The sequence below is a fragment of the Pseudoliparis swirei genome, chromosome 6, assembly GCF_029220125.1.
Source record: "Pseudoliparis swirei isolate HS2019 ecotype Mariana Trench chromosome 6, NWPU_hadal_v1, whole genome shotgun sequence".
In the NCBI taxonomy this organism is placed as follows: Eukaryota; Metazoa; Chordata; class Actinopteri; order Perciformes; family Liparidae; genus Pseudoliparis; species Pseudoliparis swirei.
The window spans coordinates 1,669,127-1,684,031 of record NC_079393.1 but is presented as its reverse complement, the minus strand read 5'-3'; the positions used below and the strand labels follow the sequence as shown (position 1 = coordinate 1,684,031).

The 14,905-nt window shown below is 48.1% G+C and overlaps 1 protein-coding gene across 1 annotated transcript in view; it reads right to left on the bottom strand.

The window, feature by feature from the left end:
• LOC130194729 (metabotropic glutamate receptor 8-like) overlaps positions 1-14,905 on the bottom strand; it is a 65,776-nt gene that overhangs the window by 12,690 nt on the left and 38,181 nt on the right. Inside the window, exons 7-8 of the mRNA XM_056415848.1 lie at positions 9,625-9,764; positions 7,362-8,297 (exon numbers count right to left, since the gene is read on the bottom strand). Coding sequence (XP_056271823.1) covers positions 7,362-8,297; positions 9,625-9,764 — 1,076 coding nt within the window. The remainder of the gene's footprint in view (positions 1-7,361; positions 8,298-9,624; positions 9,765-14,905) is intronic.

Genomic DNA, 14,905 nt, shown 5'->3' with positions numbered 1-14,905 from the left:
TACACTGAGCTCCTCTCTCCTCTCCTCTCTCCTTATGGACGCTTAGGATACACTGAGCTCCTCTCCTCTCTCCTTATGGACGCTTAGGATACACTGAGCCCCTCTCTCCTCTCTCCTTATGGACGCTTAGGATACACTGAGCTCCTCTCTCCTCTCTCCTTATGGACGCTTAGGATACACTGAGCTCCTCTCTCCTCCTCTCTCCTTATGGACGCTTAGGATACACTGAGCTCTCCTCTCCTCTCTCCTTATGGACGTTTAGGATACACTGAGCTCCTCTCTCCTCTCCTCTCCTTATGGACGTTTAGGATACACTGAGCTCCTCTCTCCTCTCTCCTTATGGACGTTAGGATACACTGGGCTCCTCTCTCCTCTCCTCTCTCCTTATGGACGTTTAGGATACACTGGGCTCCTCTCTCCTCTCTCCTTATGGATGCTTAGGATACACTGAGCTCCTCTCTCCTCTCTCCTTATGGACGCTTAGGATACACTGAGCTCCTCTCTCCTCTCTCCTTATGGACGTTTAGGATACACTGAGCTCCTCTCTCCTCTCTCCTTATGGACGTTTAGGATACACTGAGCTCCTCTCTCCTCTCTCCTTATGGACGTTTAGGATACACTGAGCTCCTCTCTCCTCTCTCCTTATGGACGTTTAGGATACACTGAGCTCCTCTCTCCTCTCTCCTTATGGACGTTAGGATACACTGAGCTCCTCTCTCCTCTCTCCTTATGGACGTTTAGGATACACTGAGCTCCTCTCTCCTCTCCTCTCTCCTTATGGATGTTTAGGATACACTGAGCTCCTCTCTCCTTATGGACGTTAAGGATACACTGAGCTCCTCTCTCCTTATGGACGTTTAGGATACACTGAGCTCCTCTCTCCTTATGGACGTTTAGGATACACTGAGCTCCTCTCCTCTCTCCTTATGGACGTTTAGGATACACTGAGCTCCTCTCTCTCTCTCCTTATGGACGTTTAGGATACACTGAGCTCCTCTCTCTCCTCCCTCCTTATGGACGTTTAGGATACACTGGGCTCCTCTCTCTCCTCTCTCCTTATGGACGTTTAGGATACACTGAGCTCCTCTCTCCTCTCTCCTTATGGACGTTTAGGATACACTGAGCTCCTCTCTCTCCTCATGGACGTTTAGGATACACTGAGCTCCTCTCCTCTCTCCTTATGGACGTTTAGGATACACTGAGCTCCTCTCTCCTCTCTCCTTATGGACGTTTAGGATACACTGAGCTCCTCTCCTCTCTCCTTATGGACGTTTAGGATACACTGAGCTCCTCTCTCCTCTCCTCTTATGGACGTTTAGGATACACTGAGCTCCTCTCTCCTCTCTCCTTATGGACGTTAGGATACACTGAGCTCCTCTCCTCTCTCCTTATGGACGTTTAGGATACACTGAGCTCTCCTCTCCTCTCTCCTTAAGGACGTTTAGGATACACTGAGCTCCTCTCCTCTCTCTCCTTATGGACGCTTAGGATACACTGAGCTCCTCTCTCCTCTCTCCTTATGGACGTTAGGATACACTGAGCTCCTCTCTCCTCTCTCCTTATGGACGTTAGGATACACTGGGCTCCTCTCTCCTCTCTCCTTATGGACGTTTAGGATACACTGAGCTCCTCTCCTCTCTCCTTATGGACGTTTAGGATACACTGAGCTCCTCTCTCCTCTCTCCTTATGGACGTTTAGGATACACTGAGCTCCTCTCTCCTCTCCTTATGGACGTTTAGGATACACTGAGCTCCTCTCTCCTCTCTCCTTATGGACGTTTAGGATACACTGGGCTCCTCTCTCCTCTCTCCTTATGGACGTTTAGGATACACTGAGCTCCTCTCTCCTCTCCTCTCTCCTTATGGACGTTTAGGATACACTGAGCTCCTCTCTCCTCTCTCCTTATGGACGTTTAGGATACACTGAGCTCTCTCTCTCCTCTCTCCTTATGGACGTTTAGGATACACTGAGCTCCTCTCTCCTCTCTCCTTATGGACGTTTAGGATACACTGAGCTCCTCTCTCCTCTCCTCTCCTCTCTCTCCTTATGGAAGCTTAGGATACACTGAGCTCCTCTCTCCTCTCTCCTTATGGACGTTTAGGATACACTGAGCTCCTCTCTCCTCTCTCCTTATGGACGTTTAGGATACACTGGGCTCCTCTCCTCTCTCCTTATGGACGTTTAGGATACACTGAGCTCCTCTCTCCTCTCTCCTTATGGACGTTTAGGATACACTGAGCTCCTCTCCTCTCTCCTTATGGACGTTTAGGATACACTGGGCTCCTCTCTCCTCTCTCCTTATGGACGCTTAGGATACACTGAGCTCCTCTCTCCTCTCTCCTTATGGACGTTTAGGATACACTGAGCTCCTCTCTCCTCTCTCTCCTTATGGACGTTTAGGATACACTGAGCTCCTCTCCTCTCCTCTCTCCTTATGGACGTTTAGGATACACTGAGCTCCTCTCTCCTCTCCTCTCTCCTTATGGACGTTTAGGATACACTGAGCTCCTCTCTCCTCTCTCTCCTTATGGACGTTTAGGATACACTGAGCTCCTCTCCTCTCCTCTCTCCTTATGGACGTTTAGGATACACTGAGCTCCTCTCTCCTCTCCTCTCCTTATGGACGCTTAGGATACACTGAGCTCCTCTCTCCTCTCTCCTTATGGACGTTTAGGATACACTGAGCTCCTCTCCTCTCCTCTCTCCTTATGGGCGTTTAGGATACACTGAGCTCCTCTCTCCTCTCCTCTCTCCTTATGGACGTTTAGGATACACTGAGCTCCTCTCTCCTCTCTCCTTATGGACGTTTAGGATACACTGAGCTCCTCTCTCCTTATGGACGTTTAGGATACACTGAGCTCCTCTCTCCTCTCTCCTTATGGACGTTTAGGATACACTGAGCTCCTCTCTCCTCTCTCCTTATGGACGTTTAGGATACACTGAGCTCCTCTCTCCTCTCTCCTTATGGACGTTTAGGATACACTGAGCTCCTCTCTCCTCTCTCCTTATGGACGTTTAGGATACACTGGGCTCCTCTCTCCTCTCTCCTCATGGACGTTTAGGATACACTGAGCTCCTCTCCTCTCTCCTTATGGACGTTTAGGATACACTGGGCTCCTCTCTCCTCTCTCCTTATGGACGTTTGGATACACTGAGCTCTCTCCTCTCCTCTCTCCTTATGGACGTTTAGGATACACTGAGCTCCTCTCTCCTCTCTCCTTATGGACGTTTAGGATACACTGAGCTCCGATCTCCTCTCCTCTCTCCTTATGGATGTTTAGGATACACTGAGCTCCTCTCTCCTCTCTCCTTATGGATGTTTAGGATAGACTGAGCTCCTCTCTCCTCTCTCCTTATGGACGTTTAGGATACACTGAGCTCCTCTCTCCTCTCCTTATGGATGTTTAGGATACACTGAGCTCCTCTCTCCTCTCCTCTCTCCTTATGGACGCTTAGGATACACTGAGCTCCTCTCTCCTCTCTCCTTATGGACGTTTAGGATACACTGAGCTCCTCTCTCTCCTCTCTCCTTATGGACGTTTAGGATACACTGAGCTCCTCTCTCCTCTCTCCTTATGGACGTTTAGGATACACTGAGCTCCTCTCCTCTCCTCTCTCCTTATGGACGTTTAGGATACACTGAGCTCCTCTCTCCTCTCTCCTTATGGACGTTTAGGATACACTGAGCTCCTCTCTCCTCTCTCCTTATGGACGTTTAGGATACACTGAGCTCCTCTCTCCTCCTCTCTCCTTATGGACGCTTAGGATACACTGAGCTCCTCTCTCCTCTCCTCTCTCCTTATGGACGTTTAGGATACACTGAGCTCCTCCTCTCCTCTCTCCTTATGGACGCTTAGGATACACTGGGCTCCTCTCTCCTCTCCTTATGGACGTTTAGGATACACTGAGCTCCTCCTCTCCTCTCTCCTTATGGACGTTTAGGATACACTGAGCTCCTCTGTCCTATCTCCTTATGGACGCTTAGGATACACTGGCTCCTCTCTCTCCTCTCCTTATGGACGTTTAGGATACACTGAGCTCCTCTCCTCTCCTCTCTCCTTATGGACGTTTAGGATACACTGAGCTCCTCTCTCCTCTCTCCTTATGGACGTTTAGGATACACTGAGCTCCTCTCCTCCTCTCTCCTTATGGATGTTTAGGATACACTGAGCTCCTCTCTCCTCTCTCCTTATGGACGTTTAGGATACACTGAGCTCCTCTCTCCTCTCTCCTTATGGACGTTTAGGAGACACTGAGCTCCTCTCTCCTCTCTCCTTATGGACGCTTAGGATACACTGAGCTCCTCTCTCCTCTCTCCTTAAAGACGCTTAGGATAGACTGAGCTCCTCTCTCCTCTCTCCTTATGGACGTTTAGGATACACTGAGCTCCTCTCTCCTCTCTCCTTATGGATGTTTAGGATACACTGAGCTCCTCTCTCCTCTCCTCTCTCTCCTTATGGATGCTTAGGATACACTGAGCTCCTCTCTCCTCTCTCCTTATGGATGTTTAGGATAGACTGAGCTTCTCTCTCCTCTCCTCTCTCCTTATGGACGTTTAGGATACACTGAGCTCCTCTCTCCTCTCCTCTCTCCTTATGGACATTTAGGATACACTGAGCTCCTCTCCTCTCCTCTCTCCTTATGGACGCTTAGGATACACTCAGCTCCTCTCTCCTCTCTCCTTATGGACGTTTAGGATAGACTGAGCTCCTCTCTCCTCTCCTCTCTCCTTATGGACGTTTAGGATACACTGGGCTCCTCTCCTCTCCTTATGGTCGTTTAGGATAGACTGAGCTCCTCTCTCCTCTCTCCTTATGGACGTTTAGGATACACTGAGCTCCTCTCTCCTCTCCTCTCTCCTTATGGACGTTTAGGATACACTGAGCTCCTCTCTCCTCTCTCTCCTTATGGACGTTTAGGATACACTGAGCTCTCTCCTCTCCTCTCTCCTTATGGACGTTTAGGATACACTGAGCTCCTCTCCTCTCTCCTCTCTCCTTATGGACGTTTAGGATACACTGAGCTCCTCTCTCCTCTCTCCTTATGGACGTTTAGGATACACTGGGCTCCTCTCCTCTCTCCTTATGGACGTTTAGGATACACTGAGCTCCTCCTCTCTCCTCTCCTTATGGACGTTTAGGATACACTGAGCTCCTCTCTCCTCTCTCCTTATGGACGCTTAGGATACACTGAGCTCCTCTCTCCTCTCCTCTCTCCTTATGGACGTTTAGGATACACTGAGCTCCTCTCTCCTCTCTCCTTATGGACGTTTAGGATACACTGAGCTCCTCGCTCCTCTCCTCTCTCCTTATGGACGTTTAGGATACACTGAGCTCCTCTCCCTCCTCTCTCCTTATGGACGTTTAGGATACACTGAGCTCCTCTCTCTCTCCTCTCTCCTTATGGACGTTTAGGATACACTGAGCTCCTCTCTCCTCTCTCCTTATGGACGTTTAGGATACACTGAGCTCCTCTCTCCTCTCTCCTTATGGACGTTTAGGATACACTGAGCTCCTCTCTCCTCTCTCCTTATGGACGTTTAGGATACACTGAGCTCCTCTCCTCTCTCCTTATGGACGTTTAGGATACACTGAGCTCCTCTCTCCTCTCCTCTCTCCTTATGGACGTTTAGGATACACTGAGCTCTTCTCTCCTCTCATTATGGACGTTTAGGATACACTGAGCTCCTCTCTCCTCTCTCCTTATGGACGTTTAGGATACACTGAGCTCCTCTCTCCTCTCTCCTTATGGACGTTTAGGATACACTGAGCTCCTCTCTCCTCTCTCCTTATGGACGTTTAGGATACACTGAGCTCCTCTCTCCTCTCTCCTTATGGACGTTTAGGATACACTGAGCTCCTCTCCTCTCCTCTCCTTATGGACGTTTAGGATACACTGAGCTCCTCTCTCCTCTCCTCTCTCCTTATGGACGTTTAGGATACACTGAGCTCCTCTCTCCTCTCTCCTTATGGACGTTTAGGATACACTGAGCTCCTCTCTCCTCTCCTCTCTCCTTATGGACGTTTAGGATACACTGAGCTCCTCTCTCCTCTCTCTCTCCTTATGGACGTTTAGGATACACTGAGCTCCTCTCTCTCTGCTCTCTCCTTATGCACGTCTAGGATACACTGAGCTCCTCTCTCCTCCTCTCTCCTTATGGACGTTTAGGATACACTGAGCCTCTCCTCTCTCCTTATGGACGTTTAGGATACACTGAGCTCCTCTCCTCTCTCCTCTCTCCTTATGGACGTTTAGGATACACTGAGCTCCTCTCTCCTCTCTCCTTATGGATGTTTAGGATACACTGAGCTCCTCTCTCCTCTCCTCTCTCCTTATGGACGTTTAGGATACACTGAGCTCCTCTCTCTCCTCTCTCCTTATGGACGTTTAGGATACACTGAGCTCCTCTCTCCTCTCTCCTTATGGACGCTTAGGATACACTGAGCTCCTCTCTCCTCTCCTTATGGATGCTTAGGATACACTGAGCTCCTCTCTCCTCTCTCTCCTTATGGACGCTTAGCATACACTGAGGTCTTCTCTCCTTATGGGCGCTTAGGATACACTGGGCTCCCTCTCTCCTCTCTCCTTATGGACGCTTAGGATACACTGAGCTCCTCTCTCCTCTCCTCTCTCCTTATGGACGCTTAGGATACACTGAGCTCCTCTCTCTCTACTCTCCTTATAGGCGTTTAGGATACACTGAGCTCCTCTCTCTCCTCTCTCCTTATGGACGTTTAGGATACACTGAGCTCCTCTCTCTCCTCTCTCCTTATGGACGTTTAGGATACACTGAGCTCCTCTCTCCTCCTCTCTCCTTATGGACGCTTAGGATACACTGAGCTCCTCTCTCCTCTCTCCTTATGGACGTTTAGGATACACTGAGCTCCTCTCTCCTCTCCTCTCTCCTTATGGACGTTTAGGATACACTGAGCTCCTCTCTCCTCTTCTCTCTCCTTATGGACGCTTAGGATACACTGAGCTCCTCTCTCCTCTCTCCTTATGGACGCTTAGGATACACTGAGCTCCTCTCTCCTCTCCTCTCTCCTTATGGACGCTTAGGATACACTGAGCTCCTCTCTCCTCTCTCCTTATGGACGTTTAGGATACACTGAGCTCCTCTCTCCTCTCCTCTCTCCTTATGGACGTCTAGGATACACTGAGCTCCTCTCTCCTCTCTCCTTATGGACGTTTAGGATACACTGAGCTCCTCTCTCCTCTCCTCTCTCCTTATGGACGCTTAGGATACACTGAGCTCCTCTCTCCTCTCCTCTCTCCTTATGGACGTTTAGGATACACTGAGCTCCTCTCTCCTCTCCTCTCTCCTCTCCTCTCTCCTCATGGATGAACGTCCGTCACTCACCCGCTCCGCCGACCGCGCCGTGCCGAAGAAGATGGGGATGAAGGCGAGCCAGATGATGCAGGTGGTGTACATGGTGAGGCCGATGGGCTTGGCCTCGTTGAAGGTCTCCGGCACGCCGCGCGTCTTGATGGCGTACACGGTGCAGGTGACCATCAGCAGGATGCTGTAGCCCAGCGAGCAGATGAGCGACAGGTCGGAGATGTCGCACTTGAGGACGCCGCGGGCGTCGCCGGGGTCCTGCGTGCGCCGCTCGCCGTAGTCCACGAAGGCGTGCGGCGGGTCGGCGACGAACCACGCGAAGACGCCCAGCAGCTGCGCCGAGATGAGCGAGAAGGCGATGGCCAGCTGCGACGCCGGGGAGATGAAGCGCGGCGCCGCCACCGCCGCCTTGCCCCGCTCGAAGATGCGGTGGATGCGGTTGGTCTTGGTGAGCAGCGCGGCGTAGCTGAAGCACATGCCCAGGCCCAGGAAGACGCGGCGCAGGGAGCACACGACCACGCCGGGCGCGGCGATCATGGGGAAGGTGGCGGCGTAGCACAGGAAGATGCCCGTCAGCAGCACGTAGCTCACCTCGCGGCCCGAGGCGCGCACGATGGGCGTGTCGTTGTGGCGCACGAAGGCGGCGACGGCGAAGGCGGTGGCGCCGATGCCCAGGACGGAGATGAAGACGGGGAGCAGCGCCCACGGCGAGTGCCACTCCAGCTTGACGACGGGGATGGGCCGGCAGCCGGTGCGGTTCCGGTCCGGTCGCTCCTCGTAGCGGCAGAGCTCGCAGGTGAGCTCGCTGGCCTGGAAGTGGAAGCCCTCGCAGCGCTCGCAGCGCCAGCAGCACGGCACACCCTTCACCACCTTCTTCCTCTCGCCGGGGCGGCACGGCAGGCTGCACACCGAGGCCGGCGGCGAGGAGGCGCCCGCGGCCCACTGCAGGCTCTCCATCTGGGGGGGGGGGGGGGGTTAGATGATCCTATAATCACATCTCAGTTCAACCCACAGGGTTAAATGTGAGAAGAGGGCGGAGTTATGAAGCCTCGAATATGACATTTGGAGCGCAGCCATCTTGAATTTTTGTAACCAGTCAGCATATTTATTACTAAATGATGACATCATGCTGTATAGAAGAAGACTTGAAACTAGAGACTGAGACATAAACTCATGTTTACAATGTTTACTGAGGGAATACATCAAGAGAAGTAGAGTCACTATATAGACTTCTATACAACCAGAGTCGCCCCCTGGTGGTCAGGAGAGAGAATGCAGCTTTAAGACATGAAGAATATACTTCTATACAACCAGAGGAGTCGCCCCCTGGTGGTCAGGAGAGAGAATGCAGCTTTAACAAACGAATAATAGACTTCTATACAACCAGAGGAGTCACCCCCTGGTGGTTAGGAGAGAGAATGCAGCTTTAAGACATGAAGCATAGACTTCTATACAACCAGAGGAGTCGCCCCCTGGTGGTCAGGAGAGAGAATGCAGCTTTAACACACGAATAATAGACTTCTATACAACCAGAGGAGTCGCCCCCTGGTGGTCAGGAGAGAGAATGCAGCTTTAAGACATGAAACATCGACTTCTATACAACCAGAGGAGTCGCCCCCTGGTGGTCAGGAGAGAGAATGCAGCTTTAACACACGAATAATAGACTTCTATACAACCAGAGGAGTCGCCCCCTGGTGGTCAGGAGAGAGAATGCAGCTTTAAGACATGAAACATCGACTTCTATACAACCAGAGGAGTCGCCCCCTGGTGGTCAGGAGAGAGAATGCAGCTTTAAGACATGAAACATCGACTTCTATACAACCAGAGGAGTCGCCCCCTGGTGGTCAGGAGAGAGAATGCAGCTTTAACACATGAAGCAGAGACTTCTATACAACCAGAGGAGTCGCCCCCTAGTGGTCAGTAGAGAGAATGCAGCTTTAACACACAAAGAATAGACTTCTATACAACCAGAGGAGTCGCCCCCTGGTGGTCAGGAGAGAGAATGCAGCTTTAAGACTCTCGCTCATCAGCTTCGTTCCACAGAACCAATCAGAGAAGCTGTCACTGGAACCTGTTTTACAGGTGATTGGATAAACCATCTGTCAATCACACTCTGGTTGAAGCCCGTGGGGAGAAGAACAATAACACAAGGTTCTTTCAGTGAATAAATACCCCTGGTTCTGATTGGCTGCCGGGGTTTGGACCAGGCGGCCTTGATATTGGACGTCATATATGATTAAATAACCACGGACGCCCTCATTAACGTGAGCTGGTCGGTCCTCACGTCGAGATGCAGCTGATCGGTCCAGTGCCCGATGACCTTGTACTCCGCCGTCGACCCGTTATCGATCTGGTACTGGAAGATGTCGTAGCGCCCGGGGGCGTCGCCGTTCTCGTTGAAGGAGACGGGCGTCCCGGCGCTTCCTGTAGGGACGCAAAGATGAGAAGGACACATTTATTTACGGTATTCTCACGTCGTCTTTGTTTTGGGTTAAAGTTGTGCGATGTTTAACCTCGGGGGTCATTCGCCTGAAGCTCAGCTGATTGGTTCCTGGTCATGTCACTCAAAGTGCTCCGGACCAATGGGGTTAGAGAGATGAACCAATGGGAGGTCGTTGTTTGGACTCTGACGTGTAGATTATCAAGCAAAACTCTTTTGAACATTGTCGAGCTCTTGTTCTGGAAAACTGCTCTGATGGTCGTCAATGAAGCTGAGAAGGCCGTACCGCCTTTGAATGCATCCTCAACACGAGGACGGGCGGGGACTCGAACCAACGACCCTCCGGTTAAAGTCCGCCTCTCGGTGGAACCTGTTCTTGCCAACGTGAACCCGAAAACCCCCCCAGGACTCCTCTGGACCAGAGTCGGTTCATTGGTCTTTAGAGGATGTCTCCCTATTGTCTCCCTATTGTCTCCCTATTGTCTTCATATTGTCTCCCTATTGTCTTCATATTGTCTCCCTATTGTCTCCCTATTGTCTTCATATTGTCTTCATATTGTCTCCCTATTGTCTTCATATTGTCTCCCTATTGTCTTCATATTGTCTCCCTATTGTCTCCCTATTGTCTTCATATTGTCTCCCTATTGTCTTCATATTGTCTCCCTATTGTCTCCCTATTGTCTCCCTATTGTCTTCATATTGTCTCCCTATTGTCTCCCTATTGTCTTCATATTGTCTCCCTATTGTCTCCCTATTGTCTCCGTATAGCCTCTCTATTGTCTCCCTATTGTCTTCATATTGTCTCCCTATTGTCTCCCTATTGTCTCTGTATAGCCTCTCTATTGTCTCCCTATTGTCTTCATATTGTCTCCCTATTGTCTTCATATTGTCTCCCTATTGTCTCCGTATTGTCTCTCTATTGTCTTCACATTGCCTCTGTATTGTCTCCCTATTGTCTTCATATTGTCTCTCTATTGTCTTCATATTGTCTCCCTATTGTCTTCATATTGTCTTCATATTGTCTCCGTATTGTCTCTCTATTGTCTTCACATTGCCTCTCTATTGTCTCCCTATTGTCTTCATATTGTCTCCCGATTGTCTCCCTATTGTCTTCATATTGTCTCCCTATTGTCTTCATATTGTCTCCCTATTGTCTCCGTATAGCCTCTCTATTGTCTTCATATTGTCTCCATTATAGCCTCTCTATTGTCTCCCTATTGTCTTCATATTGTCTCCCTATTGTCTTCATATTGTCTCCCTATTGTCTCCCTATTGTCTCCGTATAGCCTCTCTATTGTCTTCATATTGTCTCCGTATTGTCTCTATTGTCTCTATTGTCTTCATATTGTCTCCCTATTGTCTTCATATAGCCTCTCTATTGTCTTCATATTGTCTCCGTATAGCCTCTCTATTGTCTCCCTATTGTCTTCATATTGTCTCCCTATTGTCTTCATATTGTCTCTATTGTCTCTATTGTCTCCCTATTGTCTTCATATTGTCTCCGTATTGTCTCTCTATTGTCTTCACATTGCCTCTGTATTGTCTCCCTATTGTCTTCATATTGTCTTCATATTGTCTCCCTATTGTCTTCATATTGTCTCCCTATTGTCTTCATATTGTCTCTGTATTGCCTCCTATTGTCTTCATATTGTCTCTATTGTCCTATTGTCTTCATATTGTCTCTGTATTGTCTCCTATTGTCTTCATATTGTCTCTATTGTTATTGTCTCCTATTGTCTATTGTCTCTATTGTCTCCCTATTGTCTTCATATTGTCTCCTATTGTCTTCATATAGCCTCTCTATTGTCTTCATATTGTCTCCGTATAGCCTCTCTATTGTCTCCCTATTGTCTTCATACTGTCTCCCTATTGTCTTCATATTGCCTCTCTATTGTCTCCCTATTGTCTTCATATTGTCTCTATTGTCTCTATTGTCTCTATTGTCTTCACATTGCCTCTGTATTGTCTCCCTATTGTCTTCATATTGTCTCTCTATTGTCTTCATATTGTCTCCCTATTGTCTTCATATTGTCTCCCTATTGTCTCCGTATTGTCTCTCTATTGTCTTCACATTGCCTCTGTATTGTCTCCCTATTGTCTTCATATTGTCTCTCTATTGTCTTCATATTGTCTCCCTATTGTCTTCATATTGTCTTCATATTGTCTCCGTATTGTCTCTCTATTGTCTTCACATTGCCTCTCTATTGTCTCCCTATTGTCTACATATTGTCTCCCGATTGTCTTCATATTGTCTCCCTATTGTCTCCCTATTGTCTCCGTATAGCCTCTCTATTGTCTTCATATTGTCTCCGTATAGCCTCTCTATTGTCTCCCTATTGTCTTCATATTGTCTCCCTCTTGTCTTCATATTGTCTCCCTATTGTCTCCCTATTGTCTCCGTATAGCCTCTCTATTGTCTTCATATTGTCTCCCTATTGTCTCCCTATTGTCTCCGTATAGCCTCTCTATTGTCTTCATATTGTCTCCGTATAGCCTCTCTATTGTCTCCCGATTGTCTTCATATTGTCTCCCTATTGTCTCCCTATTGTCTCCGTATAGCCTCTCTATTGTCTTCATATTGTCTCCGTATAGCCTCTCTATTGTCTCCCTATTGTCTTCATATTGTCTCCCTATTGTCTTCATATTGTCTCCCTATTGTCTCCCTATTGTCTCCGTATAGCCTCTCTATTGTCTTCATATTGTCTCCCTATTGTCTCCCTATTGTCTTCATATTGTCTCCCTATTGTCTCCGTATAGCCTCTCTATTGTCTTCATATTGTCTCCGTATAGCCTCTCTATTGTCTCCCTATTGTCTTCATACTGTCTCCCTATTGTCTTCATATTGCCTCTCTATTGTCTCCCTATTGTCTTCATATTGTCTCCGTATTGTCTCTCTATTGTCTTCACATTGCCTCTGTATTGTCTCCCTATTGTCTTCATATTGTCTCTCTATTGTCTTCATATTGTCTCCCTATTGTCTTCATATTGTCTCTCTATTGCCTCCCTATTGTCTTCATATTGTCTCCCTATTGTCTTCATATTGTCTCTGTATTGTCTCCCTATTGTCTTCATATTGTCTCTGTATTGTCTCCCTATTGTCTCTGTATTGTCTCCCTATTGTCTCTGTATTGTCTCCCTATTGTCTTCATATTGTCTCTGTATTGTCTCCCTATTGTCTCCCTATTGTCTCTGTATTGTCTTCCCACCAAGTTAAATAAATCTCCCGCCTGGACATTATTATTCATATTTTAATCGTCTCTAATCTTCCGGTTTCCGTAATAAAGGCTCTTCATGCTGCTCATAATATTCTGAGCTGTTGTTCATGTTATTGTCCCAGCAGCTTCTTTCTGTGTAGCTCACGAGTCTAACAGTAATAACACATTGTTATTCTTACAGCTTTTGATTGACAGCTGCATGGATTCTTATGATTGCTGCTGACGTGATTTCACAATCATTCTTGTGTGATACTTTTCGTTTAATGCACACGGATCAGGCTCAGGACGTCTATTTACGGTAATGGTTGAACTACTGAAGAACGTCTGTTAGTGAAACCATAAAAGATGATTCTTATAGAGCAGAATGATGCTCAAAGGTTCACAGCTGGAGGCAGCTCAGCTGAACCAACATTTACTTTGTTATCCATGAGTCAAAGTATGAATGTGCTTGAGGCCCTTGTAAAAATACATCATTCATGAGGAAAATATCAATGGCCTTCTCTTGATTCAAGTGTTAAGTCACTCGAGATGTTTTGAGTTCATTAAACCAGCCGCGAGGATGAAAGACGTTTTTCTCGTGTATTCCTCAGTCGAGCAGCTTTTATTCTTTACTTTTATAATCCACCTCCAACTCCAGAATTCACTCAGAATGTTGGGAATTAGCGTTTTGGAATGAGGGTGACCCCGTGACCCCGTGACCCTGCGACTCCATGACCCCGTGACCCCGTGACCCTGTGACCCCGTGAGCTGCAGGTTTCATTTCACCCTCTGAGTCATAAGGTGCATTTCTTGTGTTTTTTGCCTGTTTTTCTGCAGGATGTTTGTTGTTCTCAACATCTCACCCACGTCGGGACTTTCATAACCCAAAACTAATGAACTCACAGATCGTCTTTATGTCGCGATCCTTCCAACAGAGCGAAGCAGTTAGGCATCTTTTATTCTCATGCTAATCGAGATCACATTTGTATTTTATACACAAAGATACACAAAGACAGACTTTTGCATAACCGTGAACATTTGAAGCTGCAGAGGCGTGTTGGGGTTTGTGATTAGAATAAAACCAGCAAACATTAGTGCTCAGGCACTTCACAACACAACACTTTAAAGAGGCCAATGAAAAAAGGATGTATTGGTAAAATAAGGAATGAATTAAACTAAAACATCCCCAATGGTCTCTTTAGAACTGACACGTACATCCTAGCTAACGTGACGCCAGCTGCGTTCATCTCTTCTATCGAGGCGATGACGGTATTCACACAAATTGTCCTTCCATACATTCGTGCGTCTCGGCAAATTCGGTGACCTCCAACAACTGAAGTGAGACGCGGAACATCCCGGAAGCATTATTAACCCTTCGAGGGGAGCTAAGAGATTGAGACGGATGGAGACGATAGAGATGCAGCTCGGTCGCGCCATGAATCAGAGATCATTCACGCGGCTGAGAACCTGGTGATGGAGGTGTTCTGCTCTGGTTTGTCGTTGCTGAATTGAAGCATTATTTCACTGTGAGAGGATTGAAGAAAACATTTTTCTTTTTAAAATCCCTCCGAATTACAACAGCACCGATTGGCTGGCGAGCACTTCTGTTCTGGAACATGTTCAGACATGTGCTTTTATTGTGAAAGTACAAAGAGGAGGAGCCACTTTAACAGGTCATTTCCAAACTGTAACGCCACATTTAAAATAAAAATTGAAATGTCTCCACGGACTCATCGCATCCAGTTCAACCCAAAGTTACGCAACTCCGAGACTCGTTTAGGGACCTCCCAAAAAAGGTTCTCGGAGTCTCGAAGCGGATCCGTTTGGACCGGAGCCGTTGAAGACGAGTGGAACGGTTCCGGGTTGAAGACGAAGAGCCGGAACAACTGACAGGAAACTCATGATGCAGCGAGTGGGCGTCGGCCTGATTC